The 27,483-nt window shown below is 35.8% G+C and overlaps 3 protein-coding genes across 12 annotated transcripts in view; 2 read left to right on the top strand and 1 right to left on the bottom strand.

Annotated features, from left to right (window-relative positions):
• The first annotated feature begins 1,057 nt into the window (after positions 1–1,057).
• On the top strand, positions 1,058–11,556 carry lrrc34 (leucine rich repeat containing 34). Of its 3 annotated transcripts, none has more exons than XR_015524481.1 (11): positions 1,089–1,198; positions 1,279–1,385; positions 3,612–3,676; positions 3,774–3,857; positions 3,951–4,079; positions 4,156–4,251; positions 4,332–4,486; positions 6,988–7,143; positions 7,223–7,349; positions 7,424–8,423; positions 8,862–10,820. XR_015524481.1 is itself a non-coding variant. In XM_087308682.1 (11 exons), the coding sequence occupies exons 1-11, from the start codon at positions 1,101–1,103 to the stop codon at positions 10,909–10,911; spliced, it is 1,209 nt and encodes a 402-aa protein (XP_087164808.1). In that variant the 5' UTR covers positions 1,089–1,100; the 3' UTR covers positions 10,912–11,556. The 3 variants fall into 3 exon arrangements, 2 of the variants coding, with proteins under 2 accessions (NP_001373409.2, XP_087164808.1); XM_087308682.1 differs by lacking the exon at positions 8,862–10,820 and adding an exon at positions 10,877–11,556 and having other exon boundaries at positions 7,424–7,580; NM_001386480.2 differs by lacking the exon at positions 8,862–10,820 and having other exon boundaries at positions 1,058–1,198; positions 7,424–8,158.
• lrrc31 (leucine rich repeat containing 31) lies at positions 9,336–26,602 on the bottom strand. Of its 2 annotated transcripts, XM_087309722.1 has the most exons (11): positions 26,476–26,602; positions 26,244–26,284; positions 24,675–24,890; positions 21,253–21,399; positions 20,835–21,002; positions 18,271–18,441; positions 17,844–18,011; positions 17,532–17,699; positions 15,095–15,259; positions 14,835–15,002; positions 9,336–11,193 (listed from the first exon to the last, which is right to left on the bottom strand). In XM_087309722.1, exons 2-11 carry the CDS (start codon positions 26,254–26,256, stop codon positions 10,844–10,846), a joined length of 1,734 nt encoding a protein of 577 aa, XP_087165848.1. In that variant the 5' UTR covers positions 26,257–26,284; positions 26,476–26,602; the 3' UTR covers positions 9,336–10,843. The 2 variants fall into 2 exon arrangements, with proteins under 2 accessions (XP_087165848.1, XP_087165849.1); XM_087309723.1 differs by lacking the exons at positions 20,835–21,002; positions 21,253–21,399 and having other exon boundaries at positions 10,584–11,193.
• phc3b (polyhomeotic homolog 3b) overlaps positions 26,225–27,483 on the top strand; it is a 56,720-nt gene continuing 55,461 nt past the window's right edge. For all 7 annotated transcript variants that reach the window (XM_087309681.1, XM_087309686.1, XM_087309690.1 and 4 more), the window contains exon 1: positions 26,225–26,290. The gene's annotated coding sequence lies outside the window, so the exon portion shown is untranslated. The remainder of the gene's footprint in view (positions 26,291–27,483) is intronic.

Here is a 27,483-nt window from a genome sequence, read left to right on the forward strand (position 1 = left end):
TTATTTAGTCATTCTTTTCAGTTTTAAAAATCATATTTCACTCCTATTTCTATATACATTTGTTAACGATACAATTTACAAAAGTGATTTTATAGGCACTGAAAGCATTTTACAATCAAATCCAGTTAAATCCAGTTAATTAAAAATTAAAAAAAATAAAATAAAATATATATATATATATATGTATATATATATATATATATATATATATATATATATATATATATATATATATATGTGTGTGTGTATATGTGTGTGTATGTATGTATGTATGTATGTATATATATATATATATATATATATATATATATATATATATATATATGTGTGTGTGTGTGTGTGTGTGTGTGTGTGTGTATATACGTAAAAATGAAACTGAAAACTTATTCTGATCTGTAGTCTACTTTAAATATTTATTATAATAAGTGATCATACTATTTATTATATTTTTTGATAACATCTTGCTGGCAAATAGGTCAACGGCATTGATTTAAAGGACACCCTGCTAAAAAAAAAAATAGCTTAAACTAGATTTTAGCTGGTCGACCAGCCTGGTTTTAGAGGGTTTTTGGCCATTTCCAGCCTGGTCTTAGTTGGTCAGGCTGAAAATGAGCAGCTATGTCCATCTTAAACCAGGCAGGTCAAGCTGGTTTCAGCTGAAACCAGCCTGGAAATGGCCAAAAATCAGGCTGGTTGACCAGCTAAAACCTGGTTTAAGCTGGCTTAAAATCAGCCTGGTTTTAGAGGGGTTTTTGGTCTTCTCCCAGTCTGACCAGCCAAATCAAGGCTATAAATGTCTAAAACCAGCCAACCAGCTTAGGCTGGTTTAAGCTATTTTTTTCAACAGGGTTGTGTCAAAATATAAAGATTTAAAATAACTAATTAGTATTTAGGGTTTCTCAACAAATGATTTTTTATTATGTCTGTTAATTCTTTCTGTATTTAAATTGCTGTTGTTCAGAATGGTAAATCGCGGTAAATTGTTAAGAAAACCCAAATTCTCATGGGCCTGAAGATGTCGCCATTGTGCAGATGAGCTTTATTTGAGCATCTGTTGGCAAAACTACAGCCTGTTGCCATGACAGCTCAAAGCGTTAAACATGGAGGACTTGATGGAGCGATATTTATCTGTATGCGCTGAGCTTCAGCAGCCCACACATGCCTCTGTTCTGGAAGTCTTGGGGAACAACAAAAGCAGGTTGGTTTGAAAAGTGTGTAAATATGTAAAGTGTGAGCAGTCATTTCGACTTTGTTGCGAAATTGTACTTTATTTTGCAGTGATTGCTGTCTCAAACTCGCCGGTAATGATCAACCTGGAGCCAGACTGACAGATGACGATATGCTGGTCTTGACAAAAACACTCGAAGGAAATTCAGCTATAAAAGGTAAATATTAACTCTTCCTACTCAGTTCAGGTTGACATGAAGATCATAAACTACTACAAATATGTACAACACAGTAAAAATAGGTAAATTCCGACATTTTCATTCGCAATTCTTTTTACTTTTTATGCCTGTGAGGAAAAAATGTAAACATTATGAGGTAAAAACAAAATTATAAGGAGTTCATCTTGCCATTCTGACTTTAAGTTTCAAAGTTTATCTCACAGATTTTCCCACAACTGTCAGTTTTAAAGACGAAATGGCAAAATGTAAACAGATTATAGACATTTGTCCCAGAATTATTCTGAAGTTTTGTTATAGTATGATTTGATGTCAGTGGTGTAACACATTACAAATACTCAAACTTGTAATTGAGTAGTTTTTCCTCAGAAGTTGTAATTTAATAAGTAGATTTAAAAATGTGTACTTTTACTTTTCCTTGAGTACATTTTTAGTGCAGTATTTTTACTTTCACTCCACTACTTTCCTTCAACCTGCAGTCACTACTTTATTTTTTCTTGCCTATGGGGATTAAAAAAATCAGTCATGTGATTCCTGTCCAGTTAATCATATGGAAGGTAAATTGCATCATAATGAACTACCTCAAGACACGGGCGATTTATAATTGCAGCAAACTGTTTGTAAGCAATAAATGTGTCCAAGAAGATGTCCAAAATCTTTACACACATTGACTCAGAGACTGTTTAGAGGCATGTCACTGATGAGAAGATGATGGATGTTTTTGAAATGGCCTTAAACACCCAGCAGGCACAGGACATCAACATGACGTCAGATTGACATTGCAACCTAACATTGTGGGGACATTGCATTTTGTTTGTAAAAGGGAAATTGTGTTGACATTAGAACCCAATGTCAGGCTGACAACGTTGCAACCTAAAATCAACTAAATATCAATGGGTAACTACTATGATGTCTATCAGATGTTGGATTTTGGGTGCCAAACCAGACTAATAATTGTCAGTATTTGATTTCAATATATGATGTTGGCTTAAGATGCTGGCTCGATGTTTAATTTTGGTCATTTTCTAATACAATCTAAAATTAACCAAATATCAACGTCATTTATTGTCATTATTGGACATCTAAATAATGTTGTGCTTAGATGCTGGCTAGACTTTGAATTTTGGTCACCTGACATCACAAACTAAATCTAACCTTATATTAATGTCTTATGACATTGTGTGCCTGCTGGGCTATAACTAAATGCACTACAGGATGTTACGTTTACACACATCCAGCAAAAAAAGCATCAGTATTTTACAGCATAATACTTACTACTCTTGAGTACTTTTAAAAGGGCTACTTTTGACTCACACTACATTTTTAGGCAAGTAATGTTACTTTAACTTAAGTGAGATTTTTCAGTTCCCTTTCCAACACTGCTTGAAGAAAGAATGTATATGAAAGTCTGACAAACAAACGTACAAGACTTAAATGAGGGAAATATTTCAAATTCCATGTAGCAATGTAAACAACAATCAAATTAAAAAAGGCACATACAATAAAACTGTTTATTTAAAGCTGTGGTCACCAAACTTGTTCCTGGAGGGCCGGTGTACTGCAGATTTTAGCTCCAAACCTAATCAAATGCACCTGAACAAGCTAATCAAGGTCTTACTAGGTATACTTGAAACACCCAGGCAGGTGTGTTGAGGCAAGTTGGAGATAAACCTTGCCGGGACACTGGCCCTCCAGGACCGAGATTGGTGACCCCTGATTTAAAGTGATTGAAAAACAATATATTTTAATGTCTTCTGCAAATTTACCAAATATATACAATATTTTGAGAGTGTAAGGAGACCGACTTGTTACATAATATTTGTGACTGTGGGTGGGTGGAGCTAAAGATTTCTTTTGGTGCTTTGTTCATTGAAATCTCTGATTGGTGGAATTTCTGTACAGCATTAAGGGTAATGTAATTTAAATTATTGTTATAAAAAATTATATGAACTGATAGATTCAGCTAAAGCATATATAATTCATTAATCAACTGATTAACTGAAAAACGATTATCATCTAAAAAGAAAAGGAAAAAATTAAATAAGTGTTAAAAATTCAGATCTGTGAGATAAAAATTGCAATAGCCTTAATCTTTAACTATTCTGTGGTAGAAATAAGGATATGAATGTGTGATGCCTTATGTCCACACCCCAAATCAAGTATTTGTAAAGTATTATTTTCAACGGTAACTAACAAACCTGATTGCAGGTTTAGACCTAAGATACAACTGTATCACAGATAAAGGAGCTGTTCATATTGCACACCTCATTCAGGTATGTTATGCCATCAGAGTATTACAAAATACATTTCATGAGCCTCATCATGCTTAAGATTAATTTTAACCAACCTTTCTGGTATGTATGTTAACAGGATAGTAAGTCCCTGCAGTCTCTTGATCTGATGTGCAATGATATTGAAGCAGATGGTGCAGAAGTCATAGCAAAAAGTTTGCATGTATGTGTGGCCAACACTTAAATTAAACTCACAGGTATCTACATTTGTTTCAATATAGATTTAAAATGCATGTCATTTCTTAAAATTGTACAGAAAAACATTACTTTGAAGACACTCAGAATGACGGGAAATAAGATTGGAAACCAAGGTGCAATGCAGCTAGCTACCATGCTACAAATCAACGCTACTTTAGAAGAAGTAGACGTCTCAGACTGTGATCTGGTGAGTTACCACTGAAATATAACCACAAAATAAAGATAATCTACAGTCGAATCAAAGTAATTTGTTTATTCACTAGGCTACACAGAGTGTTATAGCATTTGCCATTGTTCTGATGAACAACAAAAGAATCTGTGCCATTAATGTAAGCCGCCCACTTCTTTTCAGTCTTCAGGTATGTTTTCAGCATATATCCACTCTAGAATTGATTCATTTGGTGAAATATGTTAAAAGTAAGCCTTACTTAAATGACAGGAGGAAACGACAGTCCATATGGCCCAGATGCTGGTGGTGAATAACACTCTGAAGGAGCTGCACATGGGAAAGCATGACATGACTGATACTGGTGTGGAGACGCTATGTGAAGCACTGAAAAGAAACATCTCTCTACGCTACTTGGATCTTTGCTGGTACACTCAGCACGTCATGATTTTGCAAAATACGATGCGATCCTGGATTAACATCTATGTTGATCCTGGAACATCATTTTTGTTCAAAAATGTAATCCATGCCTATTCGCTATCCCGAAACCCAGCCATAACTGTAAATTATTCTCAAAATCAGAAGGGAATAATAGTTGGATAATCCTGTAGAAGTGTATAAACCTAACTGTAACATAAACTGTAAACATATCCCTTAATTCTGATTAAGTGATTGGAATGTTGTTCCAGGATCAACATAAATGTTAATCCAGGAACATGTCCTACTTGGTGAAACTCTAATTCATGATCTTAAAAAAGGAAAGTTCACACACGCACGCACGCACGCACGCACGCACACACACACACACACACACACACACACACACTCACACACACAAATGGTATTTCTGTTATTGTTTACCCACCCCAATATCAATCAGTTTCAAATTCTATATGCATGGCTGTGGAACAAAAGGATGTTTTTACAACAGCATGTCATGGCTCTTTGTTCATACAATTAAAGTTAATTTTGACCACAGCTCAGCTAAATTTAAGAGAATAATAATAATATTATCTGGAGTTTTATTAAGATATGATTCTACTTTTATGCTGCACATGATACATGTAAGTTATAACCAGGTCTTAAACGTTGAAGGAGAACCACATTTTTAAGCATTATTTCACCCAAAATGAAAACTGGGTTATTAATTACTCATGGCGAGGCAGTGGCGCAGTGCTGTCGCCTCACAGCAAGAAGGTCGCTGGTTCGAACCTCGGCTCAGTTGGCGTTTCTGTGTGGAGTTTGCATGTTCTCCTTGCCTTCGCGTGGGTTTCCTCCGGGTGCTCCGGTTTCCCCCACAGTCCAAAGACGTAGTACAGGTGAATTGGGTAGACTTAATTGTCTGTAGTGTGTGGATGTTTCCCAGAGATGGGTTGCGGCTGGAAGGGCATCCGCTGCGCAAAAACTTGCTGGATTAGTTGGCGGTTCATTCCGCTGTGGTGACCCCGGATTAATAAAGGGACTAAGCTGACAAGAAAATGAATGAATTAATTAATTAATTACTCATGTCATTCCAGTCCTGTGACACCTTTGTGCATCTTCAGAACACAAATTTACACAAAATATTTTAGATAAAATCCTAGAGCTCTCTGACAACTCCATAGACAGGAGACAGGACTAAACACTGATGATTATTTATAATGGTCCAGTTTTCCACAAAAAAAAATAAAATAAATAATAATAATGTTATTATTTCTTAGTGACAATTTAATGCGTCAAAACAAGAAAACTGTAGTCGTATACACTTTTTTCACCATAATATTTCCTTTTTGTTTTAAATGGCAAGTTTAACATTGTTAAAAATGTATTTATTGTGGAGGCATTTACATAAATAGTCAAAAACATTTATTTGTTGGCTTTTGGTGCAAATTAATGTGTATAACTTCTATTCAACCTAATGCCTTTCTGTTATAAAACCTTTCATTTTCATAAGTTTCATTCATATTTATAAATATCATGTCTAATCCCCCTTATTTGAATAGAAAATCATGTAAAGGGATATATTGCTCTGTTATTATCATGAGGAACTGTGTAATTTTTTTTTTGTTTTCTTTCCCTGATTTACAAATTAGGTAATGTGTAATTAAATGTAAAACACAGGGAAAGTATTGAACACATAAATAAAGGGCGGTGTAGAAAAGCAGTGAAAGCCCAGGCAGCAGCTGAACTCTCTCAGTAGTTATTCGGCAACCCTCTGCCCTTCCTCATTGTAAATGAATATTAGCTGCTTCAGTCTGACGTCTACATTGCCAAGGTGATGAAGATGAAACTAGGGTGGATATTTCAGCAAGACAATTGCCCAAAACACAGCCAAGAAAACTCTCAAATGCTTTCAGAGAAAGAAAATCAAGCTGTAGAATGGCCCAGCCAATCACCTGACTTGAATCCAATAGAACAGTGGTTCTCAAATTATTTTCATCAAGTACCACCTCAGAAAAAAACTGTCTCTCCAAGTACCACCAAAATTAGCAGTATTGAAATACAGCAATAACTAAAGCAGCTACAACTCTGCAAAGTTAAAAAACGTTGCAGATTACCTCGGATATATAGGCTATATGTCATATATGGCAGATTATATACATAATTTTTGATAAATTTTGAAATGTGTATAGCATGTACTAAGCATATTTCATTCCTCCGTGTACCACTAGAAGGAAGCCTGTGTACCCCTAGTGGTACACGTACCACAGTTTGAGAACCACTGCAATAGAAAATACAAAAAGTTCAGAGGCAATTCCATGTCACCAGCTCCTGTATTAGTATAAATATAGGAATATTATTCCCAGAAAAAAAAACCATGACGTGTTCAATACTTTTTCCTCACTGTATTGGATGCAACACTAATTATTATTGACTGAACTCTTCTTCATTAATGTCTATGGTGGTTACAGGCCTGAAGAAATTACCATTTTTGTTTTTTCTCTTTCAGTAACAGAATTACAAGGGATGGAGCCAAACACTTATCAGAGGTTTTGAAACAAAATTGCTCATTAGAGATTCTGGATCTTTCTTTCAATCGCATTGAGGATGACGGTGCAATACATCTAAGTGAAGCTATCAAGCTGCCACACAGCAAACTCAAAGCGTTAGTGTCCTCTGCTAATCAAAGTCTAAAATCTTTTTTCTTCGTGCTGTCCAGCTTATATAATTGTTTTTACTCCTAGATTATCTGTTACAAGCAACAAAATCAGAAAAGGAGGTCTTTTGTCCCTCAGCGCAGCAATGAGAGTGAACTCCAGCCTCACACACATTTACATCTGGGGGAACAAGCATGAGGAGCCAGTTTGTGAGGTGAGATTCCGCAGATTCCGCATTTTAAATCACAAAAGGACACGTTTTGATGCTTTCTCTGCATTTGTATTCAGGCTTTCTCTGGGCTGATGAGCAGCGGGCGACTGTTAAAGGAGCACACAGATGTTTCACCATATGAAGTGGACGGACATGTTTTTTTGGCAGAGGCGTCTCATGGTTTACGCAGACATTACTATTGGACATCCCGCTACGGACAAGATAGAGATTCAAGTAATTCAGCATTGGCTCTGATGGCATCAGATTCATGGTCTCAAAAATCACATTCATGATATGATTCATAATATTTAGTTCTGTCTAAAAGTGTTAGTTGATTGTGTCAGTAGCCTACAGGAAATGAATCCACAGTGCTGTTGGTTTCATTTCATTAATCGCATGGCTTGTGTTTTTGATAAGAGCTTACATCTGTGTGTCCATGTGTCCAGTGTTTGGAAATGTCACACACCGTCATGTTGCTTGTGAAAAAACACGTCATTAATGTAAATGTTGGTGCTGACACTTAGTCTTTGCTGCATTGGGTGTGATTTTTCCACGTTTTATCAGGAAAGATTAAAAGCCAGAGAGATTTTGTTGATTTAGGAGGTTCAGTCTAAAACATTCTTTATGTAAATGAGAAAGGATGCAGATAACGATGATTATTAAATCAGAACTAATTAAACTTACTCTCCAACCATTAGTTTTACAAATACTCACAAAGATAGAGAGAAGACCACTGAAAATAGCTGCTTTCTTTGGGTTTGAGTAAAACTTTAATGTTTATTAATTATATGAAGTTCATATACCTTTTCTTTCAAATGTAAAATGAAAATCTCATCATTTAATGAATTTATTAGTATTTTGTATTTCAGAAAATGACAATTGGTCAGAATAACCAAATGATTTCATGATTGAAAATCATGATTACTCCTCCACATATTGATTTCTTAATTGTTCTGATGTTAAAACATTTATTCTATATATTAATTTCTCTTTAGTTCTGTGATGCATATTAAACAAAAGTTTACAATGTTTAAAATAATGCTGAAAGAGCTCTTCTTAAATATGATACTTTGTTGTGTTCGCATTGAATCTCTTCTTCGCTACGTGTGCAAGCAAAAGACTGCAGTTTACTTAACAGCCACCGGTGTCTTTAATAACAAGAGTTTTTGAATTCTCATTTATAAAAAGTTTGTTTTATTCTATATTGAATTAAAGGTGCAGTAGGAGATCAGGGGGAAATGCTGGGGAAACACACAGATGATGGATCTATCTGTGTGAACAGGGTGTGCAGATATGCAAACTCAAATTTGTTGACAGACAGTTTGAGTTACTGTTTGAGTTACCTATTGTAATTTTCAGATTTTTTAGTCCTATGCCTTGAGCTGCAGTCACACTAGAGTTTGAGCATGCAAAATTTTGTAGTATGTCGCTGCAAAAAGGAGCAGGATTAGAAAAGATGGTTAGACATTAAAAAAGCGAGCGATTGGTCCATATTTTAAATTTCTCCTCAAAGAGGTTGTTTTGAACTTCAATTGGTCTCACGGAATTACGTGATGCGATTTCGCAGGTCAGATTTCACCAAGCTTGAACTTCCCAATGTAGCGAACTGCAAAACTTGCCGCATGAGCTTGCGTTTCTGGTCTGTCGCATTTGCATGTGCATAAATGGAAGTCTATGGGGCAAGATATAAAAATACATATAAAATAAAAACATAAAATATCAAAATGCAGCCGACATCAGAACATTAGAAACCATCGCTACTTCACCAATGTTACTTAAGAGCTAGTGTTTGAATGATTCTTTAGCTTAATTATAAGATTATAAGGCTGAACGGACTATTATAGGACTGAACATCTACAGAGATTTCCCAGGATTTCTCTGTTGCAATTGGGAGATCACAATAATTAACCCTGAAAAAGCCAAAGCATCGCAATCACTACCAGATTGCTGTTGTGTTTGTGAGAAAAAAAAACACTAAACGCATGCGGGCATTTCTTCTTTCTTTCTGTTTACTGAAACTAGTCTGCAGTACTGAAATTAGGAGACTCATTAGAAACAGATGGTCATCTCCAGTTTTAAGACTTTAACAGAATTTACAAGTTTTATAATGATTTGATCAGCTGTAGATTTACATTAAGCTGGATTTTTCCTCTTCTTTAATGCCGAGTTCAGACTGCATGATTTTAGCCCCGATTTTGACTCGCTGACTGGTTTTGAGAAATCACAGACAAATGCCTGAAATCACAGGCAAATAGATGCTCATGCACGTGAGTGACAATCACACATTGTGAACTATCAAAGACGCGATCTGAGAGAATCGCAGATGAGTCGCCGATGCCCGTGAGATATTAGGTGTGCTAAATATCTGGAGCTGTCGGCGATTCAAACCGTGCCGTGTGAAATGAGTTTTGACTGAAAATAACATTGCCTACAGCCAATGAGAGAGCAGCATTTACTCACACAGTGTGTGTGTGTGTGTGTGTGTGTGTGTGTGTGTGTGTGTGTGTGTGTACCTGCAGGCCAGCGGGAGGCTGGGGGCGAAGTTAAAAGCGCTCATTTTCGGTTTATTTGAACCCAAGAAATGGAGTAAAAACTAGTGGAGGTTTGACAGGAGCATCCGTGTCTGTTTGACATTTCATACAGAAAGTTAAAAATGAAAGTTGAGGAGAAATTTCTAATTCCCTTCAAAATTTTGTGTTTTTGGCTGTGAGACGTAGTTTGGATGAAGTTGTCGGCGTTTCTTCCTATTGTAAAGTCATGCAATGTGAAAGCCCCTGTCGCCGATCCATCTTGCAGTGTAAACAAAGCAGCGACGGAACGCTAGCCCAGATAGTCATGCAGTGTAAAAACATCTGTGACACGACTACTTTGAAAATCATGCAGTCTGAACATGGCATAAGGGTTACTATGCTGTATCTGCCACCATCCTGTGGATGAACAACATCAACTGTCTTTCCTCTGCTCAATGACAGGCTAATGGACGCCGACGCAGTGTCTCTCAGAAACTATAAATACTTCAAAATAGGCACTATCCTTATAAATAAACTGCATAGTTGCAATCTAAACAACTACATTCTTGACTGAAAAGGCTTAAAAGTACATCAACAGCAGCAATAGTTGTCAAACTAGAGTGTTCTTTGCTTGTTGCTGTTTGTAGGTAGAGTAATACACAAGGGTGAAGGATGAAGAGGCTAGACGAGTGCTGTTATTTGCAGAATATTGCATGGTTACAAACAATTAGATCATTTACTTTAATCGTTACTATTGGAATGTGAAAAGAACTTTAACCAGCACAACAACAACAACAAAAATGATCTGAATACAATCACCTACTGCATCTTTACATTGCATTTTAATGTTGTATATTGATGCTAGAATATTAATGTTAATTTGTGATATAAAAAGCAGAATGCCTTTTAATCAATACCTCATTCTCAGTAACATCTTGATTTGCAACTTCAGTAACTTGGAAAACTATAATTGCCTAATGCTTCTCATTAACCTGCTGCCTTTGGGGTTGGTGTGTTCAGTCTGTCACATTCCAGGATGGCGCTTTTCTTGCTGAGAATTTTTTCCAGCTTGTCTCTCTCAGCTGAGCTCAGAGTCCAGTGCTGCAGAGACAGACGGCTGAGGGACGTGAGCTGTGGAAGAGCCTCCAACAAGGCGGGCAGCCAGGGGGAGACGGAGAGGGATGCGGAAGGACGCAGGCTGACATCCAGCTCCTCCAGGCCTTTCAGACTAGCAGCTTTACCAAAAAGAGACGTCCAACCACCATCTCCCACACTGCCATTGTAGGACAAATCCAGCAGCTTCAGCTGGGAAAGAGCTCCACGCTGGCAGGCAGATTCTGCAAGATTACAATAGTTAGATGGATGTTCTTACTGCAAGACTTTAAGCGTCACACACCTACCAACTTTGAGAATGGCTACAGAAGAAATACTGGCTATCATCCAAAGCTCTAAAATCACGTCCTGTCCTGGAAGTTATAGATGTATAGATGCAGCATAGATGTATCCTTCACTAGCTTGATGTCTCACAATTCTTCCATTTTGACAGCTGAGCTAACAAAATAGGCATAGCTTCTCAAAGTGCCACTCAGGCTTCATTTTGTATGTAAATGTTAGTTTTTTTTGACCAACGTTTTCCACATTTGTTGGCATTTCTAGCTAGAAATTTGTATTTTAGTAAACAAATATACCGTTAGTTATTACCAAGTTCTCCATTTTGTTGTTTACACTTATGTACTGTTGGGGATGTTTTCATCAACTCCAGGGTGATTTTGAGTCCTAATTTGGCCACAACTTTTGTTTCTTTTGTTTCAACTAGCGAAACGATTTTTGGTCATTATTTTGACATATTTTGGGAAAATGCTTTGAAAAATAACTTTTTAACTACCCCACCAGGAAAAAAAACATTTTGTATTGCATTTCTTAACTCCTAATGTTGCTAGTTACCACACTTAACACATTTTTTTCACCACATCTCATAATTTCTAAAATATAAACCTCTACAAAATAGTTAATATGTCATAAAAGTACTGGAAATAATACAGTTGAAGCCAGAAGTTTAAATGCACTAAAGAAAGGAACATAACCATTTTTGTTAAATGTCTGTTGGTAAATCATCATAAACGTTTACTATTTTAGGTCCGTTAGGATTACCTTAATCATTTACATTTGTTAAATGCCAGAATAATGAGAGAATTAAAAAAAATTATTAGACTGTAAAAAGCTTACAAACGTTTCCTTGGTATTTTTTTTTTAGCTTTGCTTTAAACTGTATAACATTGGTGAAATGTTTTGGGTATCCTTCCACAAACTTCTCACAATAATTTGCAGGAATTTTGGCCCATTCCTCCAGACAGAATTGGTGTAACTGAGTCAGATTTGTTGGCTGTCTTGCTCGCACAAGCTTTTTCAACTCTGCCCATAAATTTTCTATAGGATTGAGTACAGGGCTTTGTGATGGCCACTCCAAAACATTCACTCTGTTGTCCTTAAGGCACATTTTAATTAATTTGGCAGTATTCTTAGGGTCATGGTCTGTTTGGAAGACCTATTTGTGACCAAGTTTAATTTTCTGGCTGATGTCTTGAGATGTTATTCAGTATTTCTACATAATGTACTTTCTTCATGATGCCATCTATGCTGTGAAGTGGACCAGTCCTGCCTGCAGCAAAACAGCCCAACAACATGATGCTGCCGCCCCCATACTTCACAGTTGGGATGATGTTCCTAGGCTTGTAAGCTTACCCCTTTGTCCTCCAAGTGTAACACTGTTTTTTTGGCCAAACAGTTCAATCTTAGTTCCATCAGACCACAGGACATGTCTCCAAAAATGATTCTTTTTCCCAGTGTAATTTAGCTTATTGTAATCTGGCTTTTTTGTTGATTCTGGCTTGTTGATTTTCCCATGTTGTCACACAAGGAAGCTGTGTGTTTGAGGTTTTCCTTAAATACTATTGTACAGTTTTCCCTCCAAATAACTCAAATGTTGTTAATTAGCCAATCAGAAACTTCCAAAACGTTGACACCATCATCTGAGCTTTTTCAGAGGCATAATAAACCTATTGTATGTAAACTTGACTTTCAAGAAAAGTTATAACAATTTCTCAAAAAATATCTATCTCAATATTCTGCTATTAAGCATAACAGAAACTAATTTGATAATCCTAACTTACCTAAAAGAGAAAGCGTTTAGTCACATTAACATCTGACTTTTCTTTAAATGGTTATATGCCTTTTTATACAGTGTACGTAAACTTCTGGTTTCAACTGCATACTATGAAAAATATGAAAATATGAAGTGAAAGACCAATTTATTTAAAATAATTTTCAAAATGCTGTAAGGCAATAGTGCTAACTACTGAGCCACCATGCCACCCTTTATCGCAGTGTTGGGCATGTGAAAGATTAGTAACAGCATTGTCTTTTTTGCATTGTTAGTTTTTTTCATCCCGAACATAATGAAAGGGTAGTAAATTTGAATAGAGCACAAGGGTTAAAACATTATGTTGTTTCAGAAGTATGTCAGAGTCACTGACTGACAAGGCAGCAGGGCAACAAGTCAGCTGCCTAAGCTTTCGGACGCGGCCAATATAAGGCTTTTCACACATGAAATAGTTCACCTTTAGTTATGCAGAACTCTTGCTTCATGTTTCACACTCTGTTTACTGGTTACCCATGGTTAACAATTAATCATGGGTATTTACATTCTGTTGGGTGCACTAACTTTGTGACTTCTTGTAAATGTAACAATCTAATCAGCCAATCACATAACAGCAAACCCAATGTATTTAGATGACCTTCAATGTGAGATGATATTCTGAACCCAAATCAAGCATCAGAATTGAGAAGAATGCTGATTTAAAGGTCCCATGAAATGAAAATAAAGTTTTTTTAGATGTTAGTATCAGTATTGTTAATTTTATAAGATATCTATAAGCTAGTGTGCTCCAAAATTTGTGTTTAGAAGATATAAAACTCATATAAACATGTAAGGCTTGTAGTTTAGTCACTTCTTCCTAAATGGAGCAATGTTTGTTTTCACGTCACCACAAACCTTAGTTTCTCGTCAAATCTGGACCAATCAATTGCTTTCTAGTATCTGACATGCCCCGCCCCCTTCAAGACGCTTCTCATTTGCTTTTCATTTGACGCGCTTGAGCTCAACTACTCTCATTGGCAGAGCAGAGATAAAAACAAAAAGCTATTGGCTGTTGTTGTTGGCTGTTGTTGTTTTTAAAGCTACACTATATCCCACCCTTGTGATTAGGTTGAGATTACATCAAACACTGAATAAAAATGCATATTTGAAAACACTTCACGGGACCTTTAAGTTACTCTAAACTTGGCATGGTTGTTGGCGTCAGATGAGCTGATCTGCTGGCCTTTTTAGAGTCTTCAGAGTTAGTCAGAAAATCATCAGAATAAGCCATAATACTCAGTGAGTGGTGAATCTTTGAGCAAAACTGCCTTGTTCATGCCAAAAGTCAGAAAAAGAATGGACCGACGAGTAGGAGCTGATGGTAAGGCAAAAGTTTAAGAATCCACTTATTAGAATAAGTTCTGCAGAAGAGGATTTCTGAATGCACGACGTGTCAAACCTTGAAAGAGATGAGTTACAGACATTGTAATTCATGTGAATATGAGGCTTGTATTGGTTATTAGTGGCAAAGTATCAGCCGTAACATTCTAACAGTGCATCGTTTCACACTGACAAAGCGGGCTTTCAGATGACATACAGTGTGAAAAGCCCTTACGTGTTCTGAAATTCCCTGAAATCATACCATGTTTGATATCCTCTGACTAAATTAAATCATAGTATGAAGCTTAAAAGGTCTGAACTTATTATACGCTCCTCAACTCAAATCTGCCAAATAAGATATTACTCATTCTCATTCAGGTTGTAATTTGCAGCAAATGATATTTAGTGCACTTTAAAATGTACTTCAAAGTGAATCATTGAAGTTCTTTGAACAAAACTGACCTAGATGTAGCACATCTTCTGTGGTTAGATTACAGCTGCTCAGTCTGAGTTCCTGTAGTTTGCAATCAGCCTGCAGGGGCTCCAGAAACTCCCTCAGATTTTCCCCAACACATTTGTTCCAAGACAAATTCAAACTTTCAAGCCGTTTCAGCGTCTGCATGACGGTAGCTGTGAACAATCGCAGAAACAAACGACATTTTAACAGACTCATTTCAAATTGAAATAGCATCAAGTTTTGCCAATTCGTCTTTGTTTCCTACCAAGAGCCTGGCATGCAGAATCACTCAAGTCACAGTTGTTCAGTGGAAGCTTGTTCATTTGAGAAAGAGGAAGGCTTTGCAGAAGATTCTGGAGTGTGTCTCCAACACTTTTGTTGGATGATAAATCCAGCTCTCGGAGCTCTTTAAGAGATGGAGCTACCTGGACTGAAAAGTGAATTAAAGGACAAATGTTAACATGATTGCTTAACTTTAAGTAAGAGCTGCACAATATATTGTTTCAACAGCAATGATATTGCAATGTGTGCATGCAGAACAGTCACATCAAAGGATCTGCAATGTTGAGTTGGGATTATACAGTGCTCAGCAGAATTGAGAACACCCCATTTTTGAAAATGAATATTTTTATCCATTGTTTTGTGAATATAGGCAATGTATTTTGGTGCATTTAAACAAAACAGATATATTTATCAAAATAATATGTTAGTCAACAAAAATACTTAGAAATTGAAACTTCGCTCAATTAAATTCAAGCAAAATATTGCAAAAAAAAAAAAAAAAACCTACAAAATTTCAACTAAATTTTCCCTTTTTTTATATATATTTTTGCTTCTCTTGATTTTTCCTCTTTTTAAATTCATTCATTTATTCATTTTCTTGTCGGCTTAGTCCCTTTTTTAATCGGGGTCGCCACAGCAGAATGAACCGCCAACTTATCCAGCAAGTTTTTACCCAGCGGATGCCCTTCCAGCCGCAACCCACACACTCATACACTATAGACAATTATAGACAATTATAGACTATAGACAATTTAGCCTACCCAATTCACCTGTACCACATGTCTTTGGACTGTGGGGGAAACTGGAGCACCCGGAGGAAACCCACGTGAAGGCAGGGAGAACATGCAAACTCCACACAGAAACGCCAACTGAGCGAGGTTTAAACCAGCGACCTTCTTGCTGTGAGGCGACAGCACTGCCTTGCCTCTTTTTAAATTTGTACTTAATATTTTTCTAACATATGAATTTGGATGTACTAGTTTTTAGACAGTTATCGTAAGTTATAAGCTCCAGATTTGGCTTCAGTACTGACTAATCTAATGTATATGCACAAATATAGTATTGTATAGCTTCCTATTAAAAGTTTGAATTTAAAAGAGAGATTTTTGAGGGGTGGACTTGTATATGCTGAGCACTGTAGTTAATCAGCAGCACAGTTCAGAATGTGTGTAATTTATGGAGTAACTGCTGAGATTAATCATAACCAGGGGTGCACAAACCAAACTAGAATGAGGCTAGAGGGCAGAAGGTAAATACAGGGTTTCTGCAAATTTAAGACTTTTAAAAATTTAGATTTTGAGAGTTAAGATATTTTAAGACCCCACGGAAACCCTGTAAACATAGATCCCATGGGTTCTTCCTAATTTATTTAATAATATTTTAAATAAATAGAAAACATTGCTTGGTATTAGCTAGTATACATTTTTGTATACAAACTTATTACAGTAAAAACAATCCTGTTTATTGTAGAATTATGTTACACTAGTCAAGCTGCACCTGATTTTGATTTGATTTGCTCACAGATATCTTCTGCATTGTCTATCCTCTGTCGAGTGACAGTATTTACATTTTTACAAAGTATTCATTTATGTATTTACAATTAACATTTAAATGAAACATTTCAAAACAAACAAACAAAAAAAAAATTATTTTAAATTAAAAATGACAATCTCAGTTAAAATCATTCGCCCTGACCCTGCCTATCATTCTTACTCTCTTCTCAGATGACATGGTGGGCCAAATCAAAGGTTACAATGGACCAACTTTGGCCAGCAGGCCCTATTTTGGGCATCTCTGAGCATAACAGAGTGAACGTTTATCAGATGCATGTGTTTTTAAGATATTTCAAAAGCATTTCAAGAGTGTTTAAAGCATCCGGGAACAAAAATTACAACATTTGTAACTTTAATAGACATTAATTTTACTGAAATATCTATACATTCACTCAAAAAAAATCCATTTTACTGCACAATTGTTGAGTTTTCTTAGGACAACTTAAATATTTTATGTTCAATCAACTTAAATGTGTAAAAGCAATTAAGTTTACTAAATGAATTTGTGTTGGGACAACATGAAGCAATTGTGTGGAACCCAGCATTTTTAACAGTGTTGACTATACAGTGTTGTTTTACATTACATTTGATTATTCAATGTCTGTACTAGAATAAGGTTTGACTCTAGAATTCCATAAAGCAGTGTTAGTTTCACTTTTATCTGTGCTTGCAATTTGTTTATTATATTACATGCATAATTCGCTCTCCTACAAAATCATACCAATCAATCTAAATGTATGCTTTCATTCCATACAGAGCTAATCAAGTCATATGGGGAAATTGTATTTACGTCGAAGAAAAATAAAATATCACAATGTCAGAGTTTTTCACTATCATCCAGCCCTACTTTTAAGGAACATGTCTTACCTAAAGTCAGCACATCGTCCTTTGTTAGACAGCACAGATGCATGTCCAAACTTCTCAAGTGTGTGAGGAGAAGTAGATTAGCAGCCAGTGTACTGAGACCTCCACCTGCTTCCTTATTACACGATAGATCCATGTGCTCTAGTGCAGTGATGAACCTGAACGCCTGGCCTATTAACGTTTCAGAAAACATATTAAAAGTATATCAGATAACTGGCAGATCATTTTATATGTATCCATGGATTGTGTTGTTAATAGTTGTGTTCATTTGTCATTTAAGGTCCATTGAAGGTCTTTTTATCATCGCTCTCTTACCCAGGGCACTGAGATGGTCTTTACCGAGTCCACACATGCTCAGCTTTAAGGTCTTCAGCCTTGGAGTTGCGCTGAAGGAGGAGGTGAGGTTCTCCATTCCCTTTATTGACAGCTTGTTATTAGACAAATCTAATTCTTCCAAACCAGACAACAGTGGAAGAGCTTCACCTGAAGAAAAATAACAGTGCTTTAAAAAAGGAAACTGATATAATGCCAATTGTTTACCAATTATAGCTTTTCCTAAATAACCTACAGCTGATTGAATGTACAAATATACAGTTAAAATCAGAGTTACTAGCCTCCCTTTGAGTTTAAGTTCTGAACTGCTCACAAAAATATACTTTATGGTAAAATTCCAGTGTGAAATGGCTGAAGGTTCTGCTTAAATATTTGTATTTTTTCTAAGTTTATACAAGTCTGGTCTTACTCAGAGCTGTAATGTCTGTCTCTGAGAGCTGGCAGTCCACCAGGCGGAGGTCTTTCAGTCTGTTTTCAGGTTGGATTTGTTCTGTGAAGTGTCTGAAATTTCCTGCGCCGATGCCAACATTCCAGGACAGATCTAGCACCTCTATTAGAGGAATGCAGTCGAGAGCCTCGCCTGGAGTAACAGATAAGGAGAGGTTTGTCACTTCTACTTAATCATTTTAACTTAATTTATCAATTATATGATGTGAGATAAAAAAATGATGATAAATGGATAGTTCACTTAAAAAAGAAAATTCTGTAATCATTTACTCACTCTAACTTAAACTTTCTTTTTTTCAGTTGAACACTAAAGATGATATTTTGATAAAACTGAAAACCTGTAACCATCGACTTCCATAGTATTTGTTTTTCATTTTATGGAAGTTAATAGCTACAGGTTATAGACTTTTTTTATATAGTTCAAAAAAAAAAAAAAGAAATCCATAAAGGTTTGGAACCACATTAATAAGAGTAATGACTAAATTAGCATTTTATGGTGAACTAACCCTTTAATATTCTAGCTATACATTTAGTTTTTAAATGAGTGCGACTTTGGTTGTTATACTGTCAATATTAAATCAATTAAGAGCAGAAATGTTTTGGTGATTAACTTTAAGAAAAATAGGTTTTTCTTTTATGGAACGTGTGGTTTTTTCTTTACTATACAATTAGCATTGATGGAAAAACAACTGAACTTGTTTACCTCAACGGTTAAACTCTTTTGTTGCCAAGACTTTCCAAAACATTGAGGAAGACGTCCTCAAAATATATATTTCCAAGAATAAAGTATCCAAAGAGTTTTAGTGCCCATTTACCTCCATTTAACATCTATAAAAATAAAGATTCCAAATAAAGGTTTTCCAACAATGCCATTGAAAAAACTGTTTGGTACCTCAAGAACATTTAAAGCACAGGTGTCAAAGCCAGTTCCTGGAGGGCCACAGCTCGGTACAGTTTAGTTTCACCCCTAATTAAATACACCTGATCAAACTAATTGAGTATTTTAGGCTTGTTTAAAACCTACAGGTAAGTGTATTGAAGCCGAGTTGGATCTAATGCTGTGGTCACACTAGAGTTTGTGTGAGCGAAATTCTGTTGTATGGCGCTGCGAAAATGGGTGGGATTAAACAAGGTGATTAGAGTTTTAAAAAAAAGCGAGCGATTGCTCCATATTTTAGATTTCTGTACAGAGAGGTCATAAGGCTTTAATCTTTAATTGGTCTCACGCAATCATGTGATGCGATTTTGCGGGCCAGAGTTCATCAAGCTTGAACTTTCGGTCCCACTTTATTTTAAGTGTCCTTAACTACTATGTAGTTGCATCAAAAAAAATAAATACAATGTACTTACTGTGTTAATGTATTTTAGAACACTTGTGGTGCTCTTGAGTTGGGATAGGGGTTGGGTTATGGACAGGTTTATTGGTATGGGTAGGTTTATAGGGTGGGTTAAGGTGTAGGGATTGGTCAGCAGTGTATTTTCAAATGTAATTACAGAAGTTAATTACAGATGTAAATACATACATGTATTTAATCAAGCATAAGTACAAAATAAATACAAGTATTTACACTATAAGTACATTGTAACAAACTATTAATTCCTGTGTAAGTACATATTAGTTAAGGCCACTTAATATAAAGTGGGACCGAACTTTCCAACATAGCAAACTGCGAAACTTGTTGCGTTTTCGGTCTGATGCATTCGCATGCGTATGAATGGTAGTCTATGGTGAGAAAAGTGCAGTCTGACCACAGCTTAAACTGTGCATAGCTGCAGCCCTCCAGGAACTGGCTTTGACACCTGTAAATTAAAGGGACTGTTCACCCCCGGAAATATATTTAATCACAATTTCCTCACAAAACCAAGTTGTTCTTAATGTTTATTAATTTAATTTCTTCTGTTTATGATAAGTGTGTATGGATGTTTCCCAGAGATGGGTTGCAGCTGGAAGGGCATCCACTGTTTAAAACATATGCTGGATAAGTTGGTGGTTCATTCCACTGTGGCGACCCCAGATTAATAAAGGGACTAAACCGAATAGAACATGATCGAATAAATGTTTAAGACAAAACAAGATTTTCTGAAATATGATGGAAAAAAGCTAATTGGCATCTATAGTAAGAACAAAAAATAGTTTGGAAATCAATAATTTTTCTTTTTTTCAACATTCTTAAGAGTGTTGTTTTGTGTTCAACAGATGAAAATAGCAAGTTAAGAACAAGTGGAGAATGATTGCGAATATTTTTTGGATCTCTTGATCTCTTTAAGTGATCAGTTTTTAAAACAATAATTTATTTACAGATGCAAAAAAACAAACATTTTGTAACCCTAAAGAACTTTTTTTTTTTCATTGTAAAAAACATTTTGGTGATGGAAATGTTTTATATTTGCCAATTTTAAAAAAAAAAAGTGTACGCTCAAAATTTTAATAAAAGTCCTGGAAATTAAATGAGTGTGAGTTAAAGATAGCCTGTTCATTTTTTGGGTCAACTTTTAGTCCCAATAATAATTTAATATTAGCTGTACCGAGAGCAGTCAGGTCCTGCGGTGCTAATCTACAGCTGCAGAGCTTCAGCATTCTGAGCTTCTCCACATGCTGCAGGTGTGCAGTGAGAGCCTTCAGAGAGCCTCCGAGCAGATCATTCCAGGACAGCTCCATCAGCTCCAGCTCAGACATGAACGGCAGCAGGGTGGCTGAGAAAATGTCCAAACAACAGCTAGACATCCAGATACATGACTTCTTGTGTATTATGATATTGTAGTGTTTCTCAACCACGTTTCCGGAGGACCGTGTGTCTTCTTTGTCTGTTACTCTTCTAATGAGCTGATGATCTGAATCAGGTGTGTTTGGTTAAGGAAACGTAGAAAATGTGCAGAGCTGGTGTTCCACCAGGAATGTGGTTGAGAAACACTGATATAGTATGTGGAAAAAAAAAACACCCACCCAGTTCCACTAAATCTGTGGCTGTCAGATCACAGTGGCTCAGGCTCAGGTTGTGACTGTGAGGAGTTTTGCCAAGCTTCTGCATGAACTGCTTGACCCGACCCCAGCCCACAACTGAGCCACTCTCCTCAGCCGTGATGCTGCTCTCTAAAGGAAAACAGGAGTTTGTTCATTTAAGTTTGCTTTAAAGGGATAGTTCCAGGGTTCCCACTCTAAAAGCCAAATATCAAATTCTCTAACGTTTGCCTGACTTTCACTGACTAAAAAGCTGATTTACCATGAACTATAATGAATGGAAAATCAGGCCGCTGTTGTGTTTTGCATAATATTAAAATGGTTGAAAATCATCTTGCAGGACTTCAATAGCTACTATGAGAAAAACAATAGATAATATACCTCCAATTTTGACAAATATCTAAGGCATTTGCCGTTTGCATGGCTGTGAGAAGTGCTCCCTCTCCCATATTTGATAATTTCGGTAGTATTTTTACAAACTTTATTTTACTCATTACTACACTTACTTTTTCTTTCATCTACTTTTCTTTACCCTCTGAAGTGGTCATAACAAAGTCAAATCTTCTATTTTTTTTATTATCAAGACATGTTATGCTTATTTAACAGGTAAAGTCTGGTGACTATGTTTGACTTACAGAAAATTAAAGTAATACATAGCTGGGAAAAAAAAAATAGCTATAAAAACAGATATGAAACAACACCATAAAAATGTGGTATAGCAAAATTGCTTTTTCATGGATGGAAACTAAAATGTCCAGCGACAAAATATAATCCTGGATATTCCATGATATGGAAAAAATATAAATGGACTGACTTTCAATGTCTGGAATGGACATTTTAAAATTCTATGATATTCCAGAAATTCCATGACCCGTGGGAACCCTGTAGTTCATACATTTATCACCATTTACTCACCTTTAAGTGATTCCAAACCTTTTTTCTGTCTTCATATTCATTCATTCATTCATTCATTTTCTTTTCAGCTTATATTCCTTTTATTAATCAGGGGTCGCCACAGCAGAATGAACTGCCAATTTATCCAGCATATGTTTTACCTAGCGGATACCCTTCCAGCTGCAACCCAAAACTGGGAAACACCCATACACTCTTGCGTTTACACATATGCACTATGGCCAGTTTAGCTTTTTCAATTCACCTGTACCGCATGTCTTTGGACTGTGGGGGCACCCAGAGGAAACCCACGCAAACACAGAGAGAACATGCAAACTCGACACAGAAATGCCAACTGACCCAGCCAGGGCTTGAACCAGCGACCTTCTTGCTGTGAGGCGATCGTGCTACCCACTGCGCCACCGTGACGCCCTTTCTGTCTTCCCATTGACTTTAAATGTATGGTCAAAAGTACAATAATCAAAAAGGAAAAGAAAAAAGAACCTAAACATTTGGTTACCAATGTTCTTCAAAATATCTTCTTTTGTGGGAAAGAGTATACAGTGCATCTGGAAAGTATTCATAGCGCTTCACTTTTTCTACATTTTTTATGTTACAGCCTTATTCCAAAATGGATTAAATCCATTTGCCCTCCAAATTCTACACACAATACCCCATAATGACATTGTGAAAAACATTTTTTTTTAATTGCTGCAAATTTATTAAAAATAAAAAAGCTGACAAATCACATGTACATCAGTATTCACAGCCTTCACTCAATACTTTATTGATGCACCTTTGGCAGCAATTACAGCCTCAAGTCTTTTAAAATATGTTGCCACAAGCTTGGCACGCCTGTCTTTGGGAATTTTTGCCCATTCCTCTTTGCAGTACCTCTCAAGCTCTGTCAGGTTGGATCGGAAGCGACGGTGTACAGCCATTTTCAGATCTCTTTAAAGAAGTTCAATAGGATTTAGGTCTGGGCTCTGGCTGGGCAACTCAAGGATATTCACTAAGTTGTTGTGAAGCCACTCCATTGATATTTTGGCAGTGTGCTTTGGGTCATTGTCCTGCTGGAAGATGAACCGTCATCCCAGTCTGAGGTCAAGAGTGCTCTAAAGCAGGTTTTCAGTCAGCATGTCTCTGTACATTCCTGCATTCATCTTTCCCTCTATCCAGACTAGTCTTCCAGTTCCTGCTGCTGAAAAACTTCCCCACAGCATGATGCTGCCACCACAATGCTTCACTGTAGGGATGGTATTAACCGATTGATGAGCAGTTCCTGGTTTTCTCCAAACACCTGACATTCACTCCGAAGAGTTCAATTTTAGTCTCATCGGACAAGAGAATTTTGTTTCTTATGGTCTGAGAGTCCTCCAGGCTGGGAGTGGCTTCTGTCTGGCCACTCTACCATACAGGCCTGATTGGTGGATTGCTGCACAGATGGTTGTCCTTCTGTAAGGTTCTCCTCTCTCCACAGAAGAACACTGGAGTTCAGACAGAGTGACTATAGGGTTACTGATCACCTCCCTGACTAACGCCCTTCTCCCCCGATCACTCAGCTTAGATGGCATATAGGCTATAGGAAGAGTCCTGGTGGTTCCAATCATCTTCCACTTTTGGATGATGGAGGCCACTGTGCTCATTGGAACTTTTAGATCAGCAGAAAAATTTCTGTAACCTTCCCCAGACTTGTGCCTCAAGACAAACCTGTCTCAGAGGTCTAGAGACAATTCCTTTGTCTTCATGCTTGGTTTGTGCTTTGACATGCACTGTCAACCCTGGGCCCTTATATAGACAGGTGTATGCCTTTTCAAATCATGTCCAATCAACTGAATTTACCACATGTGAACTCCAATTAAACTGCTGAAACCTCTCAAGAATAATAAATGGAAACAAAACGTACCTGAGCTCAATTTAGAGCTTCACGGCAATACTTATGTACGTGTGATTTTTCAGGGTTTATTTTTTAAAAATTTGCAACAATTTAAAAAAAATTTTTTTTTCACATACTCATTATGTGGTATTGTTTGTAGAATTTTGAGGAAATAAATTAATTTAATCCATTTTGCAATAAGGCTGTAACATAAAAAATGTGGAAAAGGTGAAGCGCTATGAATACTTTCTGGATTCACTGTATATACATTTATGAAAGCTAATTTTTGATCATACACTGGAGGTCAATGGAAGCAGAAACACTTTGGTAAGCAATTATTTAACTGGTTCTAAACATACTTTGACTATTCAATGGACAGAAGTATAGAAAGTAATATAAATCAACATTTGAATAGAAACTCTCTAGTATTGAACATGTTCAAAACAGTTTGAAAATCTCCCTAAAAATTCTATTTTCAGGCATAAAGTGGTTCCAAACCTTCATGAGTTTCTTTTCTGTGTATCACAAAACAATATATTTTAAAGAATGTTGGAAATCAGTACCTGAGGATCACAATGGCTACAAGTTACCAACACTTCAAAATATCTTTATTTGTTTTCAACAGAAGAAAGACACTCACCTCTCTCGGGCTCCTTATTTTCTTTTCCTTCACTGAGGTCTGATTCCTTTATCTCAGGTGTTCCTCCATTTTTCCTGTCGCTGCTCTCGGATGGCCGAAAGAGTCGTCCTACAGATGTTTTCTTTCTCTCTGTGAAAGAGGTTTTTCTTCGCAGCTGGTTCATAATCAGATCTAGAGGAGATCTTTTCTGAACACTCTCCTTCCCTCTGGCAGCCACTGCAAAAAATGCATTTGTGGTTTTTTCAAATGTAAAAAAAATTATGATTATTATTATTTTATATTATATACAATAATTTAAATGTTAATCTCAATTTTTTTAACTGTTTCATTTACGCATTCATTTGTGTATTTCTTTGATTTTTTGATTCCAAGATATTATCAGAACGATTGTCATTATAATCACACCAAAAAATGCAATTAAATAAAAACTCGTTATATTTGTCATAAAATGATGTAATTGATTGCTTATATAGTTTCATGACATGGTTATTTTAACAGTAGGCCTACTGTATGTATATTTTCTAATCTCACACCAAACTAATATTACATTTTGCATTATATTTTGCAATAAAAATACATTATATTTACATTGTAAAAAATATTTTAATTAAAAAAAAAAAAATTGTATGCCAGCTATATATTTTCATGACACATTTACATTTGTTTGTTTGATTTATTATTGTATGAAATTATTAGAACAATTATTTTTAAATAAATAAAATTAAAAAGAAAATGCACACATAAACCTGTGAAATCATTTTCAATAAAGTATACTGTGTGTCATAAAATGAATCACATTTTATGCCATCATTATTTAATCGAGGAGCTACAAAAAAGCAAACTACAATTAAATGGTGTAAATGAATCAGACTTTTAAAATGTAAATACTGTTGCTTGGCAGATAGAGGACAATGCACAAGACATCTCCGGGCAAATCAAAGCAAAGACAGGAGCAGCTTGACTGGTGCATTCAGCATTGATCTCCATTGTGTAATAAATGGGATTGTTTATGTTTTTACTACAATATGTTCATATGTTATAAATGATACTGCATTATTAATTAACATGTTTTCTAGTTATTTTTAAATATTAGCAAATAAATTAAGAAATTACACATGGAAAATTGAATGTAATACAGTTTGGTATATTCAAATTCGGCCCACAGCCCTCGATCAAATAGGGTTTTTGACCCTTTTAAGAAAAAGTTTGGGCAGCTCTGATGTAAATGTCTTAAAATTTTACATGATTAACATTTTTTTACAAAGTCACCATTAATGAAATTATGTATTTCAAATAGTTAATATGGAATGATTTTATTGTTTATAATGTTTGTTCATCATTCTATTTATTTAATTATTAATTTGGCATTTAACTCTAACTGCAGGTGTTTTCTTCACCCTGGGATAAAACCAAAATTGTTAGAAAAAATATGACTTGTTAAATCGTATGACGTGTTATATCTTACTAAAAATAGAAGTTATATTATGTCAAATTATAGGGGTTCAGTGTGACCCGGACATGCTTTTGTTTTGACAGGCTTCGCGGGATTCACACCTGAAGAAAACTTACCTGATGAGTCCATTGTTCCTTCAAAGCAGTTCTCGGCTGATCTGCAGGTAATTTATTAAGGCATATGGTTATTCTCCTCTTTCGTCAGTCATAAATATATTGTAATGTTCAAAACAATATGACTCGATCAATTCACGGACTTGTTTACATTGTCATATTCTGCTTGTCGGTGTAACAGGACTCGTTTTAAAATCATACAGTCAAACTGTTGCATGACACAAGTATTTCCTACCTTGAAATATGTCTTGAATCTTTCCTATATCACTCGTTCATCAATTTGCGATGGTTTTATGTGATTTCAGTCGCTATTTACACCTGTCACGTTCATCTCATTCACACCGGATCCCGGAAGTTTGTTTGAACTTTGGTTTCATAAAAAAAACTTTGTAAACAAAGGGCTGTCACATGAATCCATCCTCTTAAAAATGATCGCCCACTCAAAATCTTAGTTATTCATTCATGGTAATGGCACAATTAACGTTACCATGAATCTGCTGAGTGGACAACTGGAAATGGGGATGGTTAAACCACATGTGAAACCATACGTTATAACTGGTAACCGTGAGATTCTGCTGACAACTTTTTACACATGAACAATAATACAAAAACCAAAGAAGCCGCAGTATTTGTAAGAGAAATTGATTATATGTATGTATATATATATATATATATACACACACACACACGTACATACATTATACAGAAGCATATGTTTTGTTTGTTTATTTATATAGTGATAAAAAATGTCCAAATATGAGTAAAATTGTTCAGTGTAGCAATAAATTTATGTAAAAATGAAACGCAAACATTCTGATTTGTATATTTCAAAATTTAAAGGTGACCGATCATGCAAAAATCACTTTAAACATGGTTGTGTGGCAGCAGTATGCGAATATAGGCAACCTCTAATGGTTAAATTTTATTAATTCTATGTTTTATAATCAAACTTCATAAAAACAGTCTTTAGAAACCCTTTGATTGACATTCTCCCTTTTGTACTTGTCATATCGGAGGGGGAAAGCCACGCCCATTAGATGGAAGTCACCAAAACAGTACAGTTTGGATCAAAGCCTAAAAGGGACGATTTCAAAGAGTTATAAAAACCTATTTAGAGGTTATTGTAAGCTGAAACTTACTTACTCTAGGCACATCAGAAAAAAGGGGCAAAATAGGTCCCCTTTAAAAGAAGGGTTAATATAGTAGTTATTTGAAGATAGTTTGTATTTGATTCATACATCTT

This window comes from Danio rerio, chromosome 24, assembly GCF_052040795.2.
Source record: "Danio rerio strain M-AB ecotype USA chromosome 24, GRCz13ab, whole genome shotgun sequence".
In the NCBI taxonomy this organism is placed as follows: domain Eukaryota; kingdom Metazoa; phylum Chordata; class Actinopteri; order Cypriniformes; family Danionidae; genus Danio; species Danio rerio.